The following is a 23,680-nucleotide window of genomic DNA, read 5'->3' as shown; positions in this document are numbered from 1 at the left end:
GCATCATAAAAGTGTCTGTATGACTTGTGTGCTATTCCAAGCCCTCTCAAGCACAAGTAATGTAGACCATACATTTATGGTGCTCAATTTAACAGTAAATTGAAAATATAAATCTCTATTATTATATTGTTACTAGGATCAGTATTTCCTATATAGAGCACATTAGTTTTATCCCAAATAACGCACTGTGTACTGTGACATTTATAAGGTTATTTTGTCATCTGTCAATCATAGTCTGATAGCCCCTCCCCCTCTACATCAGTTGAGAACATAAAGTGTCCAACATTCCACACTTGATTTTGAACACATTCTATTTGGAATTTGCAGTGTGAACACACTAACCAGGCTATTTATACTGCAACAGGACATGGAATAGTGCATAAGTACGCAAATTGGGACGCACCTGATATCTATATAGGTTATACGTCCCTTTTGACAAAGACACTGACTGATACATCGTAAGGGTTTGAGTTTAAACTTAAAGATACTGAAAAAACCTAAACAAAACTCAGTCCAGAACATTGTCTAGGTATAAAATCAGGGTCGTGAGTACATGGTGATTTCACAGTAGTTAAAGCATGCTGAAGTCATATAACAAGCTTAAGTTTACAGCATTTAAGCCATACTGAAGATTTGAAATAGTCATTGATGTCTGGATGAACATGTCAAGCACAGTGGTGAGTCACAAAGTAAATCTAATAATAAATCCTAAAACATTTTCCAGTAGGGCTGTCAAACGATTAATCGCATCCAAAATAAAAGTTTGTGTTTACATAATATGTGGGTGCACTGTGTATAATTATTTTGTGCATATATATATATATATATATATATATATATATATACATGCACATGCATGTATATTTAAGAAAAAAATATTTTTAATAAAATATTTATATATAATATAAATTATATAAAAATATATATACAGTATATACATGAAAATATTTCTTAATACAAGCATGTGTGTATTTATATATATAAATACACACACATGCTTGTATATATTTAAGAAATATTTTCATGTATATACTGTATATATATTTATATATAATTTATATTATATATAAATATTTTATTATACATATTTTTTTCTATATATATATATATATATATATATATATAAAATAATTATGCACAGTGCACCCACATTTACTATGTAAACACAAACTTTTATTTTGGATGCGATTAATCGTTTGACAGCCCTATTTTCCAGTTTCTATTTCGTCCTATAACATTATTACAACAATACCCTAAAAAACAATGCGTGTGTATTGAAGCCCAGACACATTTGTCCCAGATTTAAATAGAAAATATTGGGAAATGTCATTATCACAAAAATAGCAATTCATCTATACATAAATCCATGTAGTTACATAGTTACTTATCCAGTTTATAGGAACATTTTGAATTAATGTGTGCCTAAAAAATACAAATAATTGAAATGCATAATTTTTTGCAATGAAACGGCTTGTGTTTATGTGGGAATCACACCTGTGGCTAACAAAATGATTAACACGATGATGGCAAGCACCACCACACCGATTATAATCATCATCTTGGTGTTTCTCCACCACATCTTCCTGGCAACACGCGTGGACGTCTTTTGAAATGAGTCGGCCTAGGCAAGACAACATCATTACAGAAATAATCATCAACAGCAAAATGTTTTATGACTGATCCACTAACATCACAATCAATTCACTTATGTTCTTTTGAGGTCTTATAAAACATCACCAAAGACCATTTCACAAGATGTAAACAACACTGGTCCAGAAGCACTTCCTGTTTCAGTTTTTTAACACTACATAAAAGCTGGGATAAAATACAACCAAAAGAACATTTAAAACTGAATCAAAAAGTTAAACAAACATCTTTAAGATATTTTCTTTACATGTGAAATAAAGAAAACAGTTACAAACTGAAACAGGAAGTGCTTCTGGACCAGTGTTGTTTACATCTTGTGAAATGGTCTATACTGGTGTAGAGCCAGACCGATATATCGGCAGACCGATATTATCGGCTGATATTAGGCATTTTCCAAACTATCGGTATCGGCAGTTATAATGGCCGACAAATGAACATTTCAAAAATAAAATAAAAACGGACGAAACACGCTTGAACCATGTCATGAGTGTTGGAGTTGTATAGTTTGTCCACCAGAGGGCACTCTACACCGTTCCTGTTGGCAACACTCGTTGAGTTGGTCACGATACATACATTGCTTGAATAACAATTAAAAGAACATCCCCATCAGTTCTCTTAACTCAAATAAGCATGACAAAATTTGTGACTATCATGTCCAGTTTAAAAAGATAAATAAAATATCAGCCGATATATCGGAATTTTGGATTTTAAAACCAAAAATATTTGTATCGGTATCGGCCTTCAAAATCCTTTATCGGTCGGGCTCTACACTGGTGTGATTTCAAGGCTTTACCGTAGCTTGTAGATCGTCTGTTTTTCCGATCAGGTCGTCTAATCGCTCTCCTCTCTCCAGAACCTTGTTGATGTTGTCTTTGAGAATCACTTTAACATCGTTGACTTGCTCCTGAACTTGATTCAATTTGCTAGGCGCTTGTGGTTGGGTGTTGTAGTCGGCCTATATTATAAAGAGAAAAACCCAGAGTAAACCGCTGGGCCAAACATGACTATACTCTTGAGTGCACAACAGGGTCAGGCACGAACCCGGGGCAGGGCCGGAACTGGCCCGGATGTTGAGAGAGGGATCCATATGCAGAACCTTTCATAGTATGCATAAATGTCAACTGTCATTAAGTGTCTTTCGCTCAATAATGACATTTTGAATGCAAACATGACATTGTTTAAGATGTCTTTGTTATGACACCTTGACAAAAACCATAACATCATAACCTGTCAGTGTCTTTGTCATGACAACTTGACATCAAATTAAATTAAACTGACTGTCATGTGGTTGGTTTTGACATTGGCTGTCATGAGGCCATTATAACTGTCATGAATATTTTTCGTGACCTCAACTACAGTGGTACACATTGAATTTGTCATTAAAAAGTAATAATGACTTCATGACAGGCAATGTCAAAACCAACCACCCGATGGTTTAATGTAATGTTAACCAATAAAGTTAGGTGCTTTCTTAAATTTGATCATTAATCTGCTATGTCATGTTTATGACAGGTTGTGTTGTCTTAGTAATGTCAAGTTGTCATGACAAAGACACTGACAGGTTATAATGTATTGGTTTATGTCAAGGTGTCATAACAAAGACATCTTAAACAATGTCATATTTGCATTCAAAATGTCATAACTGAGCGAATGACATATGACAGTTTTCACAAACATGCATAAAACTTCCTTCATATTCATAACATATGTCATGTCATGATTATGAAGGTGTCATGTTAGTCTTATCCGATATCGTCCGATATCGGCTGATATTAGGCATTTTCCAAACTATCGGTATCGGCAGTTATAATGGCCGATATGTCATGAGGCCATTATAACTGTCATGAATATTTTTCGTGACCTCAACTACAGTGGTACACATTGAATTTGTCATTAAAAAGTAATATCCACACCCCTTCAAGTAAAGTGTTACCATTTTAAATAACCTGTTGAATATGAAAGAAGAAGACATTTCTCCTTATATAAAATAGTTTTGGTATTAAAGAGTAACTAAACCCTAACCAACTTTTTTTAGTTAATGATCTGTAAGAATGGATCTTTATTAATGCCTTTATTAATACCTTTATTAATGATCTGTAAGAATGGATCTTAATTAATAAGCTTTATTAATAGTCACTGATTCGAGTAACTTTTTTGACATTTGTGCATAAAGTGTTTTATTTCTACAATATATGGTGTAAAAAACGTCTTAGTGCTGCCCTCTTCAGGTTGCAAGGTTGAATTTTCCTATTGGATGTTACGGACTTCGTGACGTATTCAGGTTTCAGCTCACCACGCTCTTGGTACGAGCGGCAGTAAAAAACCCAGCTTGCTTCGTCAAAACCACTGTAGCGAGTCAGGAGTTGGTATTGCGGGTATTGAAAACGATCTATTTCATCCCCTCTATCTCCGCTGGGGTCTGCCCACTTTTTCAGCATTTTTCAAATATTGCCAGTGGGTGGAGTCAGGCTCTGACCAGGGGTTTAGTTAGCCTTTAAGGGTTCAACAGGATGTTGTTCTTTTTTTCTAAGAGTGTTATTTTGCCTTGGAGCTGTTTCATAATATTCAGTTAAATCTAATTTCAGAACCTTGATGTCAATTTAGCAAACCTCTTTCAGATCGTTCATAGCTTTAAAGAAACCTTGCATTTGCAGAATCATCGGTTTAAAATAACTCATTTATCATGAACTGTGTGAAAACTAACATCACTGTTTAAGCACTAGTAAAGGAAATACTACATACACAGAGACTCAACAATAAGCAAAGCAATAAAAACGGTCAAAACAATGTCAAATCTAAAAGCATGATCTGGAAACATTTGACCATAAAACAGTGTATGATAAATAATGATGATGATGTCATGAGTTGGTTCATGGTCCATCATGGCTATTATCTAAACATAACATTGTTTGCCAGTTTCCAGTGATTCTGAGCAGTTTCATCAATTATTACAGCTTTCAAATCAATAGGAGTTTTTAAAAAAAGGAGTGCGTTATGAGTTTTGAAAGATGACCTGGTTCAGATATTAGAGTGTCATATGGATATATTGCATTTTGAACCATAAAAGTTAAGCGGTTGGATTTGTTGGTTTAACAGATTGTTTGAAACTTTTGAAAGAAAGAGACAGACACACATGAATAATTTGATAGATGATCAAACAGCAATTTCATCAAGTTCAAGTAGCAAGTTTAAAACAAAATGATTATTTTGCTAAACATCAGCCAACATAGTACTGTACTGTACTGTGGTTAAAAGAAAGTAATAATATTATGAATTAGACAGAATATCATTATTGTTTCATGTAGGATTTTTTGCTTTTTTGTTTCATGTATGATTTCCTTCAACTTCCTGACTCACAACTGAATTCAGTCCAAAGATCTGGATGAAGTCAGTCGTCACATAACGACAACGTCGTCATATTCTGCCAACCATAAAACACTTCAGTATTCATCTTCATGGTTTAATTAACTATTTGTCATACTTGTTTATATGTTCCTTTGAACACACACACATCGCCTCAACAGGTCCGTCAAACCCTTGAACAAATAACCATTTAAATAAACATTTAACTAACAAACAGCCGAGACTTTCCAATGCGCTTACCATTCTGATGCTTCTGTTAAACTTCCTCAAACGTTCAACTGTCACTGCCGAGGGTTTTCAACAGTTCAGGCTAAGTTCGCAATCATAGCTTACAGGGGGAACTTCTCAGTCTCGTGAGCTACAACACAAGTACAAAAGAACAGGATGAAACATTGCTGAACTCATTTGCAAACAGAGCTTCCCCTCCCAGACAGATTGCACATTAACCACCAGCACGACACTTCCTCCTGGCCCCTCCCCTCCACACGATGGACCCGCCCACACTGCACTGGCTCCTCCCCCTATGCACACTGGCCCCACCCACCTTCTGCTCTCGAGCCTCTGGGCTGCAGCTTTCCATCAGGTCTGGTTACTAAAGTAGTGCAGAGTTTGCTATGGCTGCTTTTGGGAAGTAAGTATCATTTGTACAAATACATTTGTATGCATTCAAGTATCTTATGGTCCATCTAGCTCATCATCATCACTACGTTTCTTAACCCCCTGCTGCTCTTCGTAAAATTTAGACGGACACATTTTTAAAATATGATTTGAAAAGGTTAAATGGTCCTCATGACATGGTCAAAAAAATTTCATTTATTAAAATGAATGGGAAATAGAAAATAAAAATAAAAAAAGCACACAGCAATGAAGGGGTTAATTGAAAAACAATTGAGAAATAATTTAAAATACAAATAATAATGTATTATTATAGATATTTTAAGGAAATAAATGGATAAAATGGATCATTATTATCATAAAATTTCATTAAAATATACAAATTATATTATTGAACAGAAATACACTACATTTATTTAACTGAAAGAAACACCGAAGTTACATCTGAGGTGTTTGGCACCAGAGCGATGTATATGTTCCCTTACATTCAATCATGCCGCCGCTAGTTTTTTTCCTCTAGACATGTAAGAAAGCCTGCTTATTATAGGGCTGGACCCACTATAGTAATACACTAATACAGTAAGCGAGAAAAAAGAGGCTGCATATTCCTGATTTGTATTTGGTACAGTAACTGTGAGTACTTTGGGTTTTAATGTATCATAAGCAGCTTCAGTTGTTAGATTCATAAGCTCTGGGACTTTAACCTTAGCAGATGACTTGGCTTCATTGTTAAATATTAAACAAGAAATATTTTTTGGCCAGCTGTGTTTTCTATCAAGAAGACCGTATGGTTACAGAAAGGAAAGACACTGTACAAATAAGTTGATATGTTTTACATTGAATTATTATAGTTATTATAATAATAATATACGCTGTTCAAAAGTTTAGGTTTGGAATGAATTTTAAATGTTTTTGAAAGGAATTTTAAGCTCACCAAATTCATTTGATTTAAAAAATAGTAAAAACCAATAATATTGCAAAATATTATTACAATGTAAAATAGCTGTTTTCTCTGTGAATATTTAGTAAAATGTAATGTATTCCTGAGACCAAATCTGAGTTTCCAGCATCATTACTCCAGTCTTCAGTGTCACATGATCCTTCAGAAATCATTATGATATGATAAAAGATTTCTGAATATTATCAGTGTTAAAAACAGTTGGGTTTAAATACGGAAACCGTAATTTTTCTAAATTATTATATGAACATAAAGTTCAAAAGGACAACATTTATTTGAAATATAGGCTTTATGTTTTTTTTTTCTTTGTAAAAATGTAAGTCTTATAAAACATAAATAATATGATTTAATAGAATGGCCTATATTTGCGTATTAATTAACTTTATTATACACATATAGACCATTTCACAAGATGTAAACAACAATGGTCCAGAAGCACTTCCTGTTTCAGTTTTTTAACACTACATAAAAGCTGGGATAAAATACAACCAACAGAACATTTAAAACTGAATCAAAAAGTTAAACAAACATCTTTAAGATGTTTTCTCTACATGTGAAATAAAGAAAACAGTTACAAACTGAAACAGGAAGTGCTTCTGGACCAGGGTTGTTTACATCTTGCAAAATGGTCTATACACTCACCTAAAGGATTATTAGAACACCTGTTCAATTTCTCATCAACGCAATAATCTAATCAACCAATCACATGGCAGTTGCTTTAATGCATTTAGGGGTGTGGTCCTGATATTTCACAATCTGCTCAGTTACTGGGATTTTCACGCACAACCATTTCTAGGGTTTACAAAGAATGGTGTGAAAAGGGAAAAACATCAAGTATGTGGGCGAAAATGCCTTGTTGATGCTAGAGGTCAGAGGAGAATGGGCTGACTGATTCAAGCTGATGACTGAAATAACCACTCGTTACAACCGGGGTATGCAGCAAAGCATTTGTGAAGCCACAACACGTAAACAGAATGAGAACATGGATCCATCATGCCTTGTTACTTACCACTGTGCAGGCTGGTGGTGCTGGTGTAATGGTGTGGGGGATGTTTTCTTGGCACACTTTAGGCCCCTTAGTGCCAATTGGGTATTATTTAAAGGAGAACTCCGGCGCAAAATGAACCTTTGATCTAATAAAACATTGGTACCTAGTCAACCGTTCTCTGAGATTTGTTTTCATGATAATCGAATGTAAAGAGTTTTATCTCTAAAAACTGTGTAGCGTATAACGCTAGTTATGGGGCAATTACTAAGTAAAAAGAAATCAGTTTATACCACTAACAAGGCTCAAAATAGCCCCACACTAACACAGTAACATAATGAGGGTCCATTAAAACGATTTAATGATTTGAGAACTTTTTAAGTGTACAGACCGTTTAATAAGAAGATATTTTATAAAGACAGTCCACTTCGTGTATACAGGCGGCGCCATCTTTGGAAAACAGTCTCGACAAGTCGAACCACGAACGCCATTCATACAGTTCAGAAGTTCGCTGAACTTCATACAGTTCCTATCCTACCAATATGGGCCAACATTTCTAAAGAATGCTTTCAGCACCTTGTTGAATCAATGCCACGTAGAATTAAGGCAATTCTGAAGGTGAAAGGGGGTCAAACACAGTATTAGTATGGTGTTCCTTATAATCCTTTAGGTGAGTGTATATATGAAGAGTTCAGATGCAAAAGCCTCTAAATGCCATTTTAAATTTTCTTCTTTAATGATGATTTTTATCAAACTTGTATATTTAAGTTCAGTAATTTCACTTAAATAACAATTAATAGGTAATTATCATTGCCATTTAAGTGAAATCACTGAACTTAAATATACAAGCTTGATAAAAATGATCATTCTAGAAGAAAATTTCATATGGCACTTAGAGGCTTTTGCATCTGAACTCTTCATATACAGTCTCTTATGAAAATGAAAGTGAGTACACCCCTCACAGTTCAGCAAACATTCACAAGGATGAAACTACAGAAATAAAAATTTTGTTGACAGTAGTCAATGCTTGTATAGCATTAGCAGTGTATATTTACCGTCCTCTGAAAATAACTCAACACACAGCCATTACATCTTAAGTAATAACAGCTGTACATCGTTTAACCGTGCAAAGCCACATGCCCTATTCATCATGTTCATGTTTTTTGTCTGCTTTACAGGACCATACAAATGTGTGTATCTTGTATAAAAGCATTTAAATTTGTGCTTTGAGTAGAATTCTCTCACACTGACCACTGGATGTTCGACATGGCTCCTCATGGCAAAGAACTCTCTGCAACAAGTCGGTTTGCATGGCCGTCGCCCCAGAAGGAAGCTCTTCTGAAGCTGGCTCACAAGAAAGCCCACACACAGTTTGCTGAAAGAACTCCAGCATCTATGTGATGTCATCGTGAAGGAGTGGAAGAGGATCTCAGATTCCCAGCAACAGCCTGTGCAACTCCGGTGAACTCGAACTCCTAGTTTCATATTAGCAAAGCATTTAGTTGCAGCAAACCATAGTTAGGATTACATGGCATTTCTTCTTATTTTTTTTTTATTTAGCATCAAATCCATACCAAATAAAGTATTTTATTCTTGCTTTTTACTTGACTTTATTTGCATATGTCACCTATGAGGAATCCAAAAGTAATCAGATTACATTTCTTTCATTTTGAGGTGCTTGGATTACATTACTGAATACTTTTTTATGAAGTTTTGTAGCAGTAATGGACTAAGTGCCTATATTTTTAAAGTAACTCTCCCAACTCTGGCATTACAATAGCATTGTTTAGTTTGACAATTAGTGGACAAAATTCAGGATTTGTTGGACAAATATTATTATTACTGTAATGTTAGATTATATGCAATATAATTATATGCAAATAATGTCAAACGGCAGGTACACAAAACATAATCGGATATGGATGAGGGGATTCATCAACTTTTTTCAGCTGCCACGCAGAAGCTTTTTATGCATGTATGATAGTGGTTATACATTAATGTTGCTTATCTTTGCAATACTTTTCCTTATGCGCGAGTGATGTTAAACCACTGACTTCCTCGACGTTTCTTTTACGGTCTATGATTAGGACGCAGTGCTTATCTATCATATTTAGACATTTATTGACTAAAAGCTGAAATTAACTCTTAAATATCTGAATTAAAATTATTGGTAAATGACATACAGATAGAAATATGCTCCAGAAATCTATATAAAACGATAAAATAAATCCATATCCTGTACGTTAATCTCAAACGATTGTGATTGGTCTAATCTGATCAGCGCTGAGAAACGTAACAGTCAAAGTGTGACAAACCGCTATCACACTATGAAGAGTTCAAATATGACAGTTATTGATTAACAAACATTTATCATATAACTTGACCATCAATTAATGTCAGGCCTGCTAACACCCATCCCATTTAGTGACAGTTCACTACTAACCGCTTGAATGGTCTACGAATGAGTGGACTTCAGTGGAGAGTCAACATTTTGCTTCACCTACTGGTCGCTTTAAGAACTGCATCAAGTCAGCACTAAGGCTGCAGCCAGGTGTACTTGAAAACTATCAACTACAGATCGGTTATTTATTAAAGGACGTTTTATGGTCGTATATATTTCTGAGATGGCTATTGATATTTCTGCCAAAGGTCGCTTGTGATTGGCTGAAGTAAAAGCGAACTCTAAAGCCACGCCCATTAAAGTTCTTCATACTTCAGACAGACAGACAAACACAGACAGACTCAAGTACAACAGACTGGCCGTGGAATCAAATCAAAGCTGTAGTTTTGTTCAGTCTACATTCACCATGAATCCCTTTGGTAGTAATAAATCAGGAAAAACTTTCCTTTTCACATCTGAGTCTGTTGGAGAAGGGCATTCGGGTAAATATGAAACATGCTTCATTTATAACATGCTGACATGCGCAGATAATACCGTCAGTGAACATTACATAATATATTATACTGTTGCAGTACATTGTAATGTTGTTGTATTAATGCAATACATCGGTTTTAATGCCCAAAATCGAAATACGCAAATTAACGCAACATGTCTGTACATGCCCCGTTAATCATAATAAACAGTCGTCATTTTGAGAACTGCTAATGATCAGTTAAATAATTGGCATAATGAAGCTGAACTCCTGTGTTTGTTACTGACAGATAAAATGTGTGATCAGATTAGTGATGCTGTTCTGGACGCTTTCCTGACACAGGACCCGGACTCTAAAGTGGCGTGTGGTAATGATGATCATTCATCACTTTTCACACCATCATCACTAACCAAAAATGTGGACTAACAAACTCTTGGTTTGAGACACTTTAATGGTGTTTAGCTGGACACACACATAGACATTTCCATTCCCTTTTATGGCATCTCTACATAATGTCTTGTCTAATTTCTGTATCAGAGTGTGTGTCCAAGACAGGCATGATCCTGCTGTGTGGTGAAGTGACTTCCAAGGCTGTGGTGGATCTTCAGAAAGTGGTTAGAGACACTGTCAAGAGAATCGGATATGACGACTCATCAAAGGGTATCTGCACACACAAACACACCTATATACATACACATCACATAATAAACAGAAATATTGTTAAGTATTATTACAATTACAAAAGTCTGCAGCCATTTCTGAAAGAAGACCAAATGTAGGCGGGGCTTGATTTTATCTGTGAGGAATTGATTGGATGGTTGTGCTTTGCTATTGGTGGATCTCATGTGAGTGACAGGTTATTGCCCCGCCTTCATCAACAGAGAAGAGATGCAAGAGAGAGGGGAAGTTATTCTGATTCAAGATTATAAAAATATCAATTTGAATAAAAAAATAATCATTTAAAATAAATAGTGCAGTATTCCAAAAATGTTAATTTTGATTTCAAAGTGACTTTAATATCACATGATCCTTCAGAAATCCCTCTAATATACTGCTTCAGAAACATTTCGGATTATTATCGATGTTGGCATCAGTTGTGCTGTTTCATATTTTTGTATCGCCATATTTATTTAAAGTCCCCACGAAATCAAAATCGAAGTTTATTTGCTTTTACTATGAATATGTTAGTCTTACTCTTATCTATAAGCTAGTGTGCTCCAAAACAAAGACAAAACGTACAATCTCTCACTTCCGCAAATATGGATCAATGATTTTGATGACGTCACTTTGCACTTTAGCTTCTCAACAGATTTTATGTCCAATCAAATGCTCTCTAGAACCTGAAGCTCCGCCCCCATAGATGCTGAAGCTGCGGCTGAAATCTGTCACGTGTTCACACATTTACTATTTTCTCCATGGTGAATGGCAGATAGTGCACTATATAGGGGATAGGGAGTGATTCAGACAGTGTGTATTTTAAAGCGATATGGACACCAGGAGGAGAAACAGTTTGAGATTAGGAGGAAACTGAAGCTATACTGAGCTCAATGGCTCTGGGCAAGCTGTGATATAAACCAAACGCTATTGGCTATTTAAAAAAAGGGGAGGAGCTGTTCAATATGCCTCACCCTGTCTTCCTGTTTAGTGGAAATGACATCAACAGAAAACCTGATTTTTCCATCATCATGTCCTTTGAGGGACACCGTAGAATAAGTATTTTGACAAATAATCGGATTATCATGTGATCTCTCCAGGTTTTGACTACAAGACGTGTAACGTGCTGGTGTCCCTGCAGCCTCAGTGCGCTGAGATCAGTGACTGTGTGTTTGAAGGCAGAGACACGGAGGACATCGGCGCTGGGGATCAGGTCAGATCTGAGACATGAGAGAAGGGAAATAACATTATGCTAAATTGCATAAAGCATAAATATATTTGCATTTTTTTTTTTTTTTACATTTTTTGGAAAGAAGAAGAATAAACACAACAATATCCGTGACAGCATTTTCAACCTAAAATCATAAATGCATAAAGAACACTAGTAGTATATAAAGTATGTAAAGTATGATTGAAACAAATCATAAAATAAAATCATTTAAAAATATATTATATCAATAATGATAATAATAACAATCTAATAATAATAATAAATTTTTTTTTAAAATTAATATAATATAAAAATAAGGGAATAAATAATTAGGAAATAGCATAATGGTAAATTGCATAACGCATTCATTTTTTTATGGATATACTCAGGGCTTGTAATATAAAAAATTAAATTAAAATAATATAAAAATACTAAAATTAAAATAAAATAAATGTTAGATTTTTTTTATAGATAAAACATGTCAGTTGTATCTTGAATATAAAAATGCAATAATGAATGTTGGGTGAATCCTCACCAGGGTTTAATGTTTGGCTACGCCACTGATGAAACAGAGGAGTGTATGCCGCTCACCATCCTACTTGCCCACAAACTCAACGCCAAAATGAAGGAGCTTTCAAAGACCGGAGTTTGTCCTTGGATTCGTCCAGACTCAAAGACACAGGTGAAAGGTCTCTCTGAAATGATAGGTGTTTAAGGAAGTAAACAACTAATATCCCGCGCACGGTAATCTCTGTAAACTAATAGTTTGAACACAGCCGATAATGCTGATGGGTTCAATGATTAACGAGTGCAGGTGACTGTGGAGTACCGGGACAACATGGGTGCCATGGAGCCTTTTCGGGTTCACACGCTGGTCATCTCAGTCCAGCACAGTCCCGACATCACGCTGGACGAGATTCGGCTCAATCTGATGGAGAAAGTTGTAAAGACGGTCATCCCTGCCAAATATCTGGACGACAAGACAATTTATCACCTGCTGCCCAGTGGGAAGTTCCTCTTAGGTGGTCCTCAAGTAAGCACACTAGTGATGTTAGCTAAAGCAGGGCTCAGAAATGAGGCTTAGATAGCCTATATAACAATAAAGCTTCAATAAATCATTCTAATTGTATGAGAAAAGTGAAATACACACCACAGCTATAACCAAAACGACACATCGCTGGAGTAAAAACATTGACAGACAATCATCCTGCTTGTGTACTAGAAGTGATCTTAAGTGTAATAACCGTGCACTTGTAGTGTACTTAAACTTTTTTTAAGTATATATTTTTAAAAACTCAGCTTGCAGACAATGTAATATTAATGTAATAAAATGAAGTGCACTGAAAGAAAGCACACTTTTATGCCTGTTTCTTAGCATACTTTTAAAAAGTGCATTTTCCAGTAATGTCAAACTTTGTCACACAACTTTCCCTCGCGGATCAAAATGACCCAAAGCCATAAAATTATATCTAATTTTTTAATGTCCAGAAAGCTTATTTTATTTTATTTTGATTGTATTTTTTCTAATTTTTGAATAAATTTTTTTGGGGATTTTTCTTTTATTTACCTTTAAATTACTAGATTTGATCAATAAATAATAAATAAATAGTAATTTAGTGGCACATTCCTCACATTCTTTCAACTTAACTTCAAAATAACTCAAAATTTCTTGCATAAACCTTTTAATTCAGCTCAAAATATCTTACATTGGGTGTCTTTGTCAACCTCTTGTGGGAAAATAACAATATAGCATGATATTTCATGACACTAGCCACTAGATGGCCTCATAGCTCTATATCAAGCGTGCCGCACAAGCCTTCAAAAGTGAAGCCAAAACGTCTCAATCGCCCCCCAGTGACCGGTCTTAGTATAGGTCATAAACCCCACCTCCCCATGTTATTCAACGGGCAGTTTGTTTAGGATAGTTTCTATCATTTACTGTGGTTTCGATCACGTTGATGTAATTTCAAGTGTTTTTTTTTTCAAAATAAGTTTGTTTTTAGTTAGTTATGTGACGCTATAAATACAGTGCTCTGACATCATGATTGACAGGTTCTCTGTGCGAGGTAGTCACTGACGCACCGGCTGACTTTTTTGTAATATTGATACTATTTTAGATGTATGTTAAAGTGTACTGTTTTTTCATGATTGCATGCTGCTGTTTTCAGGGCGATGCTGGTCTCACTGGCAGAAAAATCATTGTGGACACCTATGGAGGATGGGGAGGCCATGGCGGAGGAGCCTTCTCTGGGAAAGATTACTCTAAAGTGGACCGATCCGGTGCGTACGCGGCCCGCTGGGTGGCCAAATCTCTCGTCAAGGCCAAACTGTGCCGGAGAGTTCTGGTTCAGGTAACACTTCTGTCTGGCTCCAGGTGTCATTTAGTAGGATTACGCACTGTACGTGGTTATGGTATAAGTATGATGTAAGGAATAGCTAAAGTTGCTTTGAACACCCGAAAACTGCGATGATGGAGGATAAACTTGTGGTGCTCTCGGTGGTTACGACTTCACGAACCACAACTACCACAATGTTAACAGAAAGTAAATAAAGTTAATTAAAGCTGCAAGCAGCATTTATCGGGGTTCAAGCATTTTAGGCCTTTAAGCACTAAAGCATCAAAAGTTATTTAGTTTTATTTAGCAAGCATGTAACCACTGACATAATAGCTGGAAAAGACCTTTTACAGCTAATAAAGGCAATTTACGAAATATATGTTTTTAAAGCTTTTTAACAGTTATAGCGCCACCTATGGTCCGATCTCCATGAAACTTTGCATGCTTCTTCAGCATGTTATGTCACATGTGCTTACCAATTTTAGTTTTCCTTTAGGATTTATAGGCTTTCGACAGTATTTTGCCACGCCCCTTTTCTGACTGACCCTGTTACAGCCACCTAAATGCAAAAGTTCAACTTTTTTTCGATAATTATTGATCTAGAGAGTCGTCCAGAGAATTGCTCTAGACTGGTTTGGTTCCGATTGGGCGAAAAACCAGGGACTAGTTCGCAAAAGTAGGTTTTGGACAAAATTCGACATAGCAGAACATTTTTGCTGCCTAAATCGAAATTGGAGATATGCATTTTGCCCTTCTTAAGCCAAGGATTACAGTAAATTTCGCCAAGAAGTATTGAGTCTAATTCAAACGGTCTTGGAGTTATGAGCAATTTAGTACTTTTGGTTGCTGTAGCGCCACCTATGGGCCAATCGGGGTCATACTCTGAGAGGTTCTCCCCAAATTGAGGCCTACCATCAAGTCTTACAGTTTGGTCTACACGATCAGTTTTACAAATCCTTACAATTACAATTGGGTTTCAGCACTTTGAGCTTGAACCCCTAATAAAAGGCTATTATGGCGTTTACTTGAGCGACAGGACAGCTGTTTCGGTGGTTGCCTAGCAACATAAAAAATGCAGCGCACTGCTCGTTCTGTGTGATCAGGGCTGTGCGCCTCGCATTTTTTAACCTGAAAACCGCGTTCGATGTGAAAGATGAGTCGCCACAGTAAAAGATGAGTAATGAAATGATAAATGATGAAGAAATGATATGCAAGACCATATTGTTAATATTGTGTTTTTTGTTATAGATCTCGTATGCGATTGGTATTAGTCAACCTTTGTCGGTGTCTGTCTTTCATTATGGCACATCGGCGAGAGACGAGGATGAGCTTTTAGAGATCGTTCAGAAAAACTTTGACCTGAGGCCAGGGGTCATTGTCAAGTAAGTGCACACTTATAGCGTAGCAATGCTGGGTAGAAGACACACTCATTCTAGTCACTTACTGATTCCAGATCACATGACAAAAACTCCATGTATGGCCTAAAATAATGGGCGAATTTACGTATTTACGTTCAACTATGCTTGTACGTTCATTAATATGCATTGTCCCATCTAAATAAATAAATATAAAAATATAATCTTTGCAGGAATGTAACATGAAGATTGTACAAATTAACATTTATTTTAAACACTGAAATTGAATGGCAGACAAGCCATGACAGTATTACCATGGCATATACACACACTAGTATTGGGACACACCTCTTAATTCCTGAATTGAGCTTTTTCAGTCAGACACATTGCCACAGGTGTATAAACTGAGCCCTGACCTCAACCCCATCCGGCACTTTGGATTGGAATGAACTGGAATGGGTATTTTGAGCCAGGTCTTCTCATCCAACATCAGTGCCTGACCTCACAAACGCTCTACTGGATCAATTCCCAAAAGTTCCCACAGAAACACTCCAAAATCTCATGAAAAAGCCTTCCCAGAAGAGTGGGGATGTTATAGCTGCGACTCCATATCAATGTCTTCACTTGTAATGACTGTGATGTCCTGTTGGTGTAATGGTCAGGTGTCACAATACTTAATATACTGTAGTGTATCTATCGGCCCAGTATGCATGCGTCATTGTTTTCTATTACCTCAGTTTTCACAGTCCACACAAAATTTCATTTTCAAATTCATTCAGTTTGGAGAACGTCTTCAAAAAAAAACGTTTTCACTGGACTAAATGCTAAATGGCAAAAATGTCAAGAAAAATGTGTTTTCAAATGCATCCGAATTAGTGTAGTCTCAGATTTATGGGAATTTTGACAGTGTGAATTAATACACCCTTACAGGGAGCTCGATCTGAAGAAGCCCATCTACCAGAAAACTGCCTGCTATGGACACTTCGGACGAGACGGATTCTCTTGGGAAAAGCCCAAGAAACTCGTCTTCTGATGTCCAAGAATTATAAGTCTCCACATTCCTTTCAATGGTTAACTATTCTGATCATTTTGTGCTAATGAAACTTTCAAATGCTTCACTGTAAATCATTTGTTTGATAAAGACATATTTTTAACATTCAAGACAGTAAAATAAAACAGAGCATCATTTATATGATTAAATAGAATTCAGTTAGTTCATGAATTATGTGGTAAAAGGTATTTTTTTATATTACTGCATCTTATAATAACCGCGAAGGAGTAAAACCCCTTTAATGGCACCTTGATTATTAGTTACTACATAATTTTACTGTATACCCAATCAATTATCAATTAATAAACACTTCTTTCATATTTACCAGCACCAGTTTCAAACCACTCGTTTCGAAGAGTATTCAAAACATATTACCACTTATTTATTATATATTTTTTGTGTGTGTATCTGTCCTGTACTCAAAAAGGAACTGCAATAATCTTGAAACAGACATTTTATTCAACACTCAGCTTAAGCAATATTTACAAAATGGCAATTGCATTTAATTCAACAACATCACATCAGCTTTGAACCGGCAAATAAGTTATTATAGTTATGTCGTTATGGCTGTAATGATAACTGGATCATCCACATTAATGCGTTTCCCTGTCCCATATCAGAGACGTGCCTTGGTGTTTGTGGCGTATGAGAAGCACTGAATAGTGATAGTTTTCATCATGTCTTTTTCCTGGGAGAGTCAGAGTACGGCACATTTTCCAGCAAGAGACTCTCGCGGGGACGCAACACTGCAACATACAAGCAACCATCATTAGCAACCTGGGGAAATTAACAACATATGCATCTTCCAAAACTCAAGAGGTTTAATCATATTTCAACCTCAAATTAATTAAAATGTTTTTATCCCTCCAATGTAAAAAAACTCAATCTGATTTAAGATCTAATACATACATCAACTTACACAATTGAAATGATAAAGTATGTGGGTTCCCACACCTTGGTTACTTCAAATTTAAGGACCTTTCAAGGACTTTCCAGGTCCAATACCCTCAAATTTAAGGACTTAAAGTGTTGTCCAACAATAAATATTCAGGTACCGTCATAGTAGTTTCGTCCATGCGTGAACGTCAAGGCAACATATATAACACAAAGTACCCCAACTGCGTAAATGTGCGTAACTAACGATAATCAAGCAAAGCTAGTGAAATAACATATTAGCGGACTGGAATAATATAATATGGATTTTTTTTTTCCCCCAGAAAACTTCCATCACAAAATAAATTCAAGCACTTTCAAGGACCTGTATCTATGTATGTTTATTTTCAAAAACTTTCCAGGGCCTTAAATAATTTTTTCCTGATTCACAAACCTTCAAGGATTTCAAGGACCCGTGGGAACATTTGTTGTACTGTCTGAATACATGCTGATTTAAAACTACTTCTTTAATATGGTAATTACTCAATCAGAAAAACTATTTTGGGAAGATATTGTTAGATTTAATTGAAATTCCACCAAAACATGCTTGATTGTCTATTTATATGGGCTGAAATGTGACCGAAACATGTTTTTGAGATCCGCCCTAATCACTCACAGACTCTGTTTTCCGTCACATGCTCAACCTGGACCACACTCTCACGGAGGATGGTCTCAACTGACCGGGCCATTTTCAGCATCTGAGAAGAAAGAGCGCATTAAATATCAAAATGAGTTCGCCTCCAGAGTCGGACAGAGTGGCGGTTTTAATATCTATCTATGAGATCAAATGTAAAAGAAACTTATTTACCAATGCAACATTTATTATTTTTGTTTAGTAGGAAGTATTAGAATAACTAAAACTAACTACAAAGACATTGGACAGATATAAAAGGAACAATAACACTTCACAATAAGGTTTAATTTGTCAACATTAGTTAACATGAACAAACAATTAAAAGTAGGCCATGATTATCTCAGCATTTACTAATACATGTTAAAAGATCAAATGATATGTCTGGTAATATTAGCCAAAGCACTGTGAATTAACTTCAACAAAGTTTAATAAAAGCTGTACAAATATGCTCATTGTTACCTAAATAACATTTGGCTCTCATGTGATTTATTTACCTCTTTAATATTTTCTTCTGATGCTTCATTCTTGTTCCTTTTGAATTCTTCATTGATTTTGAGTCTGGCAGCTTCAGATCCAGAGGGGAAACCGTGTGTCAGACATAGCAAACACACTCCCAAGCCACAGAAACACACTTATATAATGAAATACACATTCTGAATGATTTATTATTCAGAACGTAAAGATTGGAAAAACAGTCAAAGACGGAGCAGGAATTACAATTAAACAAATAATAAATAATAAAATGGATACACTGTCAGTGTAACACGCATGTAAAGCAGCATGAGTTCTTGGTGTGTGTGTGTGTGAGAGTGTGTGTTCAGTTATACCAGTCAGGGCTATGCCGTCATCTTTAAACACATCTCTTCTTGTTCTGTGCAGATCTCTGAACACCCGCAACACCTTTTAATAAACAGATTAAAAATTAAAAAAAAAAAATGGTATCAGTGTTATAACAGCAGCGCATTTACTGAGTTTGCTAACAAACATAGCAAATACAATGTGTCACCTAAATAAAAAAATATGTAATAAAGGCACTATAAGAAAACTACTTGTATATATTAAAGAATGCAAGAAAACATTAATATTGTAAATGTTTGTTGTTTCTCACCTTCAAGCGCGTCCCCATCATGCGCGAGTCTCGCTCGCTCTTCAACGGTGTTCGTGCACGGCGCGTGCACAGCGCACCTGCTGGACCGGAGGACGCGAACACGAGTCGCGCATCAAAATTTATAAGAGACGGTTTGTTTTTTGATTAACGTATATTTGCTATAAATTAAGGTAAATTCTTATTTGAGCATTTTTTGCTCTTACAATAATGTTTCTATGAGGGTTGAAGGAGATTAATATTATATTCAGCACAATGGCTCATCAGAGGTTTTTTTTATTTATTTTTTGGTAATATTTCTCATCGTTTGATTGTATAATTTCCCAATTGACTGAACACTTCTACAATATTGATATTATATCAACATTCAAATTATTTTCTAGTGTTTGAGCAAAGTCGTAAAGACCTGCAGAACATTAGCTTCTGCGTTGACCAACATTTCCTTATCATTTAGTTAAAGTTCCTGTCGTGCACAGAACACTTAACATACATTTTCATCATTACCGGTATTTATATTTCAAACTTCAGAAAACATTAGAAAATACTCTCAACAACGAATCAGTCCAAAAACAACACACCACAGACATATTGTTTATGTATGATATTTATTGAATTGAACACAAAAGTACATGACAGAAAACACTAACGGACAAGAGCTCGAACACAACAGATGTGGAGAGTCTTCCCCCAAACGATCCAGGGCTGAAACGAAGAGCAGAAGAGACAAGTTAGCGCAGAAATACTCTCCTCAGACTCACAGTCATGGAGAAGACCGAGATCGACCCTCATGCAAGAGTGGATCATCTTTCCCCTGTCAGGGTCCGATGGGTAGTGTGTTTAATCATTGGGTCAGGTCAAATCTTCAATCTCTGAATATAATGAGCAATACAAAGTAAAATCAGTCGGCTGAGGAGAATATTAAACTGTTCTCTACCTTTTGCTTTCTCCTCGCGCGGGACACAAGCTCACATCTATCAGCGCACGTGGAAAGGAACGGATCTTCTTCTTCTTCTGTGTGTAATATTTCAGCGATTTCCTCTTCAGTGACGCGTTACTGCCGCCCGCGGTGGTGCTCGGTATTACTGACCCAAGCTTCGTGAAGATCCGAACCCTATTCGACTCCTTTATTCCGAATCAGTGATTCAGAGCTTGCCTAAAAATGTAACTATGGTATAAAAGGAACAATCAAAATTATACATTTGCACCGTGTGAGGCCACAAAAGGCGAATATAAAAATTCAGTTTTCATTGCTTTAGGATGAACAGAGCCTTGGATAGTTTACATATACTTGTCTAGATAGATGTATTTTTAATAAGGTTGCTGTTTTTCTAGCTTTCTTCGCCAAGTCACGTGATTTCAACAAACGATGCTTTCATACATTAAATCGTTTAAACCTTTTTTCGAAACATTTAGGTATGTGTGTATGTATGTATTTCATGTTATACCTAAATGTATAACTTAGGACTTTTATTTATTTATTTCTGTAGATAAAAAGAACAATCAAAATTATACATTTGCACCGTGTGAGGCCACAAAAGGCGAATATAAAAATTCAGTTTTCATTGCTTTAGGATGAACAGAGCCTTGGATAGTTTACATATACTTGTCTAGATGTATTTTGAATAAGGTTGCTGTTTTTCTAGCTTTCTTCGCCAAGTCACGTGATTTCAACAAACGATGCTTTCATACATTAAATCGTTTAAACCTTTTTTCGAAACATTTAGGTATGTGTGTATGTATGTATTTCATGTTATACCTAAATGTATAACTTAGGACTTTTATTTATTTATTTCTGTAGTTGTTTTTCTCTTATTCTTGTTCTTATTCTGTTTTGTTTTTGCGTTCATAATTGTATATTGTTCAACATTTGCATTTAAACGTGTATAATATTAATGTATAATAATAATAAAGAAACATTACAAAATTCTGATGCTTCGCTTTTATACATAGCGTTGATTTGGTTAACCCACGAACGAGTTAATTGAGCGTGGATCAGTTGTAAGGACAAATTTATAAGTGTAATAAGAAAGAAAAATGACACTTGGCCATGTCCTGCCTAAATAACACACACAACAAGCAATACAAATTGAAATAAAAGAACACAAATTTGTCAGAAACTTTATATTTATTGGTATTTAATTATTTGAGCAAAACTTTTAACAGATTGCATTTTCATGAAATCTTCATTTGTCTGTACATTTGGGCAGAGTTTGAACGCCTGTGGCGTTTCGAGCGAATTGAGTTTTGCGACTTGTTTTGTTTTAATCAGAGTTTTTAAAAGCTTTAACTGAATTATACCTTGGGTTCAAACCAGTGGGGAAAAAATGAAAGAAAGAATAAATATGTGAGTATCAGGGATGAATGGCGCCCCGCGCCATTGGATGTGTAGTTGCCGCAGCACAGCCTATGAGCGAGCCAGATGCTCAGTGTTTTAGCATGTGCAGCTGCAAATGCATTTGCTAAAGTTTTTTTTTTTTTTTTTAATTGAATCTTATATCAAACATACAACAAGGCACATCACAACCGTCTTCAGATAATCTTACAACATGAATTGAACATGGAGTACAACATTGTAAAAGAAAAAAAAAAAAAAAAAACCAAGAGACTCAGCAGTAGACACTAGGAAATAAGTTTGCATAAGTATTCATGAAAAATTAGGGCTTTTTTTGTTTTACAGTATTTCAGGGATTGTTTATACAGAATTATATCATTTAGAAAGGCATTAAAAACAGGGGATGTTTTAAGAAATCGACATTTATGTATGAAATATTTGGCGCATTTGCTAAAGTAAATCGAGGAAAATGAGTTTCCCTGCACGTTTACTATAGGGCTGTTCGCCGGAGTCAAAAGTGACGTCACGATATGAGTGTGGGCAGACTGGGCACAAATTGGTTGGCAGAAAGAACCAAAACATACGTAGCAGTCTATGTGTTTTATCAGCATATGATAATTCTTTGTACGAAGAAGCTAAAAGGATATATAAGGTTAAGCTTTTATATAACCACGGTTCATGTTGTCTATCTGATCTCACCTGAGTGAGAATTGGAGCAAAAGCCCGAACACATGGCCAGAATTGACATTTGGCGACATCTATCTGTATCTCATCGACGCGCCGTCTATGTTTACCAGAGAGTCAATGAAAGCGTACAAAACTTTAGATGCCTATAATTCATAATTACGATTATTACTTGCGTTAACTAAGGATAACTGGTAAATGTGTTACAACTAGAGTAAAATAGAGGTGTAATTTGTCCGTGGGCTATATTTTTAATCAAAATGATCTTACCTCTAATATATATAACATTGGTTAACATATACGTAAAAATATATCAAAGAAAATACAATACTTTGCCCTTAATTTATAAGTACACAGATTATACATAGTACAGCACCCACTCTTTGTGTTAACTTATGTCTTTATAATGCTGTGCAGCAAACGGCCATTATTTTTCTGCCAACCAGAGCGCATGTAACCGCGCGTCATGGGCAAAGATCCTATATAAAATTCACTGGAGGAAAAAGTACACATGGCCGTCGTCAGATTTGGAAGTCACTCAAAAGGCTCTTTCACGGTGGCTTCTTTAGTGAGGCGCGGTGGTTTATGGGAGGAGTAGGCATAGTTCCTTTGCTCGGAAATGAAAATATGTACACAGGCTTGTACCCTTGACTTTTTTTGGATTTTCTCTTAGTTTTTTTCACTCGAAATGATATGTTGTATGCTTATGAGTTCAGCCGTAGCTGGTTATCTTCAGACATGCTCTAATACTCTTTAGATATGGATTTTACAAAATGTCAATGGGAGAAATGAATGGGAAATTTACTTCTGATGCTCTATAGGGCAAAGGTGATACAATCAAGAGATAAATTCAAGCTATTTTAAGGTATGAACAATTTAAAAAACTAAGGGTTTTAAAATTTAACTAAGGGATAAAATTATTGACAACAGGGGGACGATTACTTT

At 35.7% G+C, this 23,680-nt stretch overlaps 3 protein-coding genes across 5 annotated transcripts; 1 reads left to right on the top strand and 2 right to left on the bottom strand.

Annotated features, from left to right (window-relative positions):
* Nucleotides 1-1,467: 1,467 nt before the first annotated feature.
* Nucleotides 1,468-8,937, bottom strand: LOC120481760 (vesicle-associated membrane protein 8). 2 transcript variants are annotated; one of them, XM_089126370.1, is made up of 4 exons: nucleotides 8,820-8,937; nucleotides 5,251-5,368; nucleotides 2,441-2,602; nucleotides 1,468-1,621 (listed from the first exon to the last, which is right to left on the bottom strand). In XM_089126370.1, exons 2-4 carry the CDS (start codon nucleotides 5,251-5,253, stop codon nucleotides 1,478-1,480), a joined length of 309 nt encoding a protein of 102 aa, XP_088982496.1. In that variant the 5' UTR covers nucleotides 5,254-5,368; nucleotides 8,820-8,937; the 3' UTR covers nucleotides 1,468-1,477. The 2 variants fall into 2 exon arrangements, with proteins under 2 accessions (XP_088982496.1, XP_039531505.1); XM_039675571.2 differs by lacking the exon at nucleotides 8,820-8,937 and having other exon boundaries at nucleotides 5,251-5,441.
* Nucleotides 8,938-10,266: 1,329 nt separating this feature from the next.
* Nucleotides 10,267-17,377, top strand: mat2al (methionine adenosyltransferase II, alpha-like). Of its 2 annotated transcripts, none has more exons than XM_039677695.2 (9): nucleotides 10,267-10,451; nucleotides 10,731-10,808; nucleotides 10,979-11,101; nucleotides 12,196-12,308; nucleotides 12,844-12,987; nucleotides 13,120-13,338; nucleotides 14,474-14,656; nucleotides 15,890-16,023; nucleotides 16,927-17,377. In XM_039677695.2, the coding sequence occupies exons 1-9, from the start codon at nucleotides 10,376-10,378 to the stop codon at nucleotides 17,027-17,029; spliced, it is 1,173 nt and encodes a 390-aa protein (XP_039533629.1). In that variant the 5' UTR covers nucleotides 10,267-10,375; the 3' UTR covers nucleotides 17,030-17,377. The 2 variants fall into 2 exon arrangements, with proteins under 2 accessions (XP_039533629.1, XP_088982495.1); XM_089126369.1 differs by having other exon boundaries at nucleotides 10,305-10,451; nucleotides 10,748-10,808.
* A 109-nt stretch (nucleotides 17,378-17,486) lies between these two features.
* On the bottom strand, nucleotides 17,487-19,835 carry lyrm7 (LYR motif containing 7). The gene is made up of 5 exons (XM_039677697.2): nucleotides 19,723-19,835; nucleotides 19,442-19,514; nucleotides 19,109-19,179; nucleotides 18,597-18,678; nucleotides 17,487-17,793 (listed from the first exon to the last, which is right to left on the bottom strand). Exons 1-5 carry the CDS (start codon nucleotides 19,741-19,743, stop codon nucleotides 17,723-17,725), a joined length of 318 nt encoding a protein of 105 aa, XP_039533631.1. The 5' UTR covers nucleotides 19,744-19,835; the 3' UTR covers nucleotides 17,487-17,722.
* Nucleotides 19,836-23,680: the final 3,845 nt, after the last annotated feature.

The sequence above is a fragment of the Pimephales promelas genome, chromosome 23 (genome assembly GCF_988280905.1).
Source record: "Pimephales promelas chromosome 23, fPimPro1.hap1.1, whole genome shotgun sequence".
Lineage (NCBI taxonomy): Eukaryota > Metazoa > Chordata > Actinopteri > Cypriniformes > Leuciscidae > Pimephales > Pimephales promelas.
The sequence above is the reverse complement of the archived record's forward strand: the minus strand, read 5'-3'. Positions and strand labels throughout refer to the sequence as shown.

What these genes read in the sequence shown, in the direction of transcription:
- LOC120481760 (XM_089126370.1), bottom strand. An exon ending in CAGACGATCTACAAGCTACG is followed by an intron (nt 1,622 to 2,440) that starts GTAAAGCCTTGA and finishes TGTCTTGCCTAG; the next exon opens with GCCGACTCATTTCAAAAGAC.
- mat2al (XM_039677695.2), top strand. Translation starts at nt 10,376, where the DNA reads ATGAATCCCTTTGGTAGTAATAAATCAGGAAAAACTTTCCTTTTCACA. An exon ending in GGACTCTAAAGTGGCGTGTG is followed by an intron (nt 10,809 to 10,978) that starts GTAATGATGATC and finishes TTTCTGTATCAG; the next exon opens with AGTGTGTGTCCAAGACAGGC. An exon ending in ACATCGGCGCTGGGGATCAG is followed by an intron (nt 12,309 to 12,843) that starts GTCAGATCTGAG and finishes AATCCTCACCAG; the next exon opens with GGTTTAATGTTTGGCTACGC.
- lyrm7 (XM_039677697.2), bottom strand. Translation starts at nt 19,743, where the DNA reads ATGATGGGGACGCGCTTGAAG. An exon ending in TGATGGGGACGCGCTTGAAG is followed by an intron (nt 19,515 to 19,722) that starts GTGAGAAACAAC and finishes GTTTATTAAAAG; the next exon opens with GTGTTGCGGGTGTTCAGAGA. An exon ending in CAGAAGAAAATATTAAAGAG is followed by an intron (nt 18,679 to 19,108) that starts GTAAATAAATCA and finishes CTTTCTTCTCAG; the next exon opens with ATGCTGAAAATGGCCCGGTC.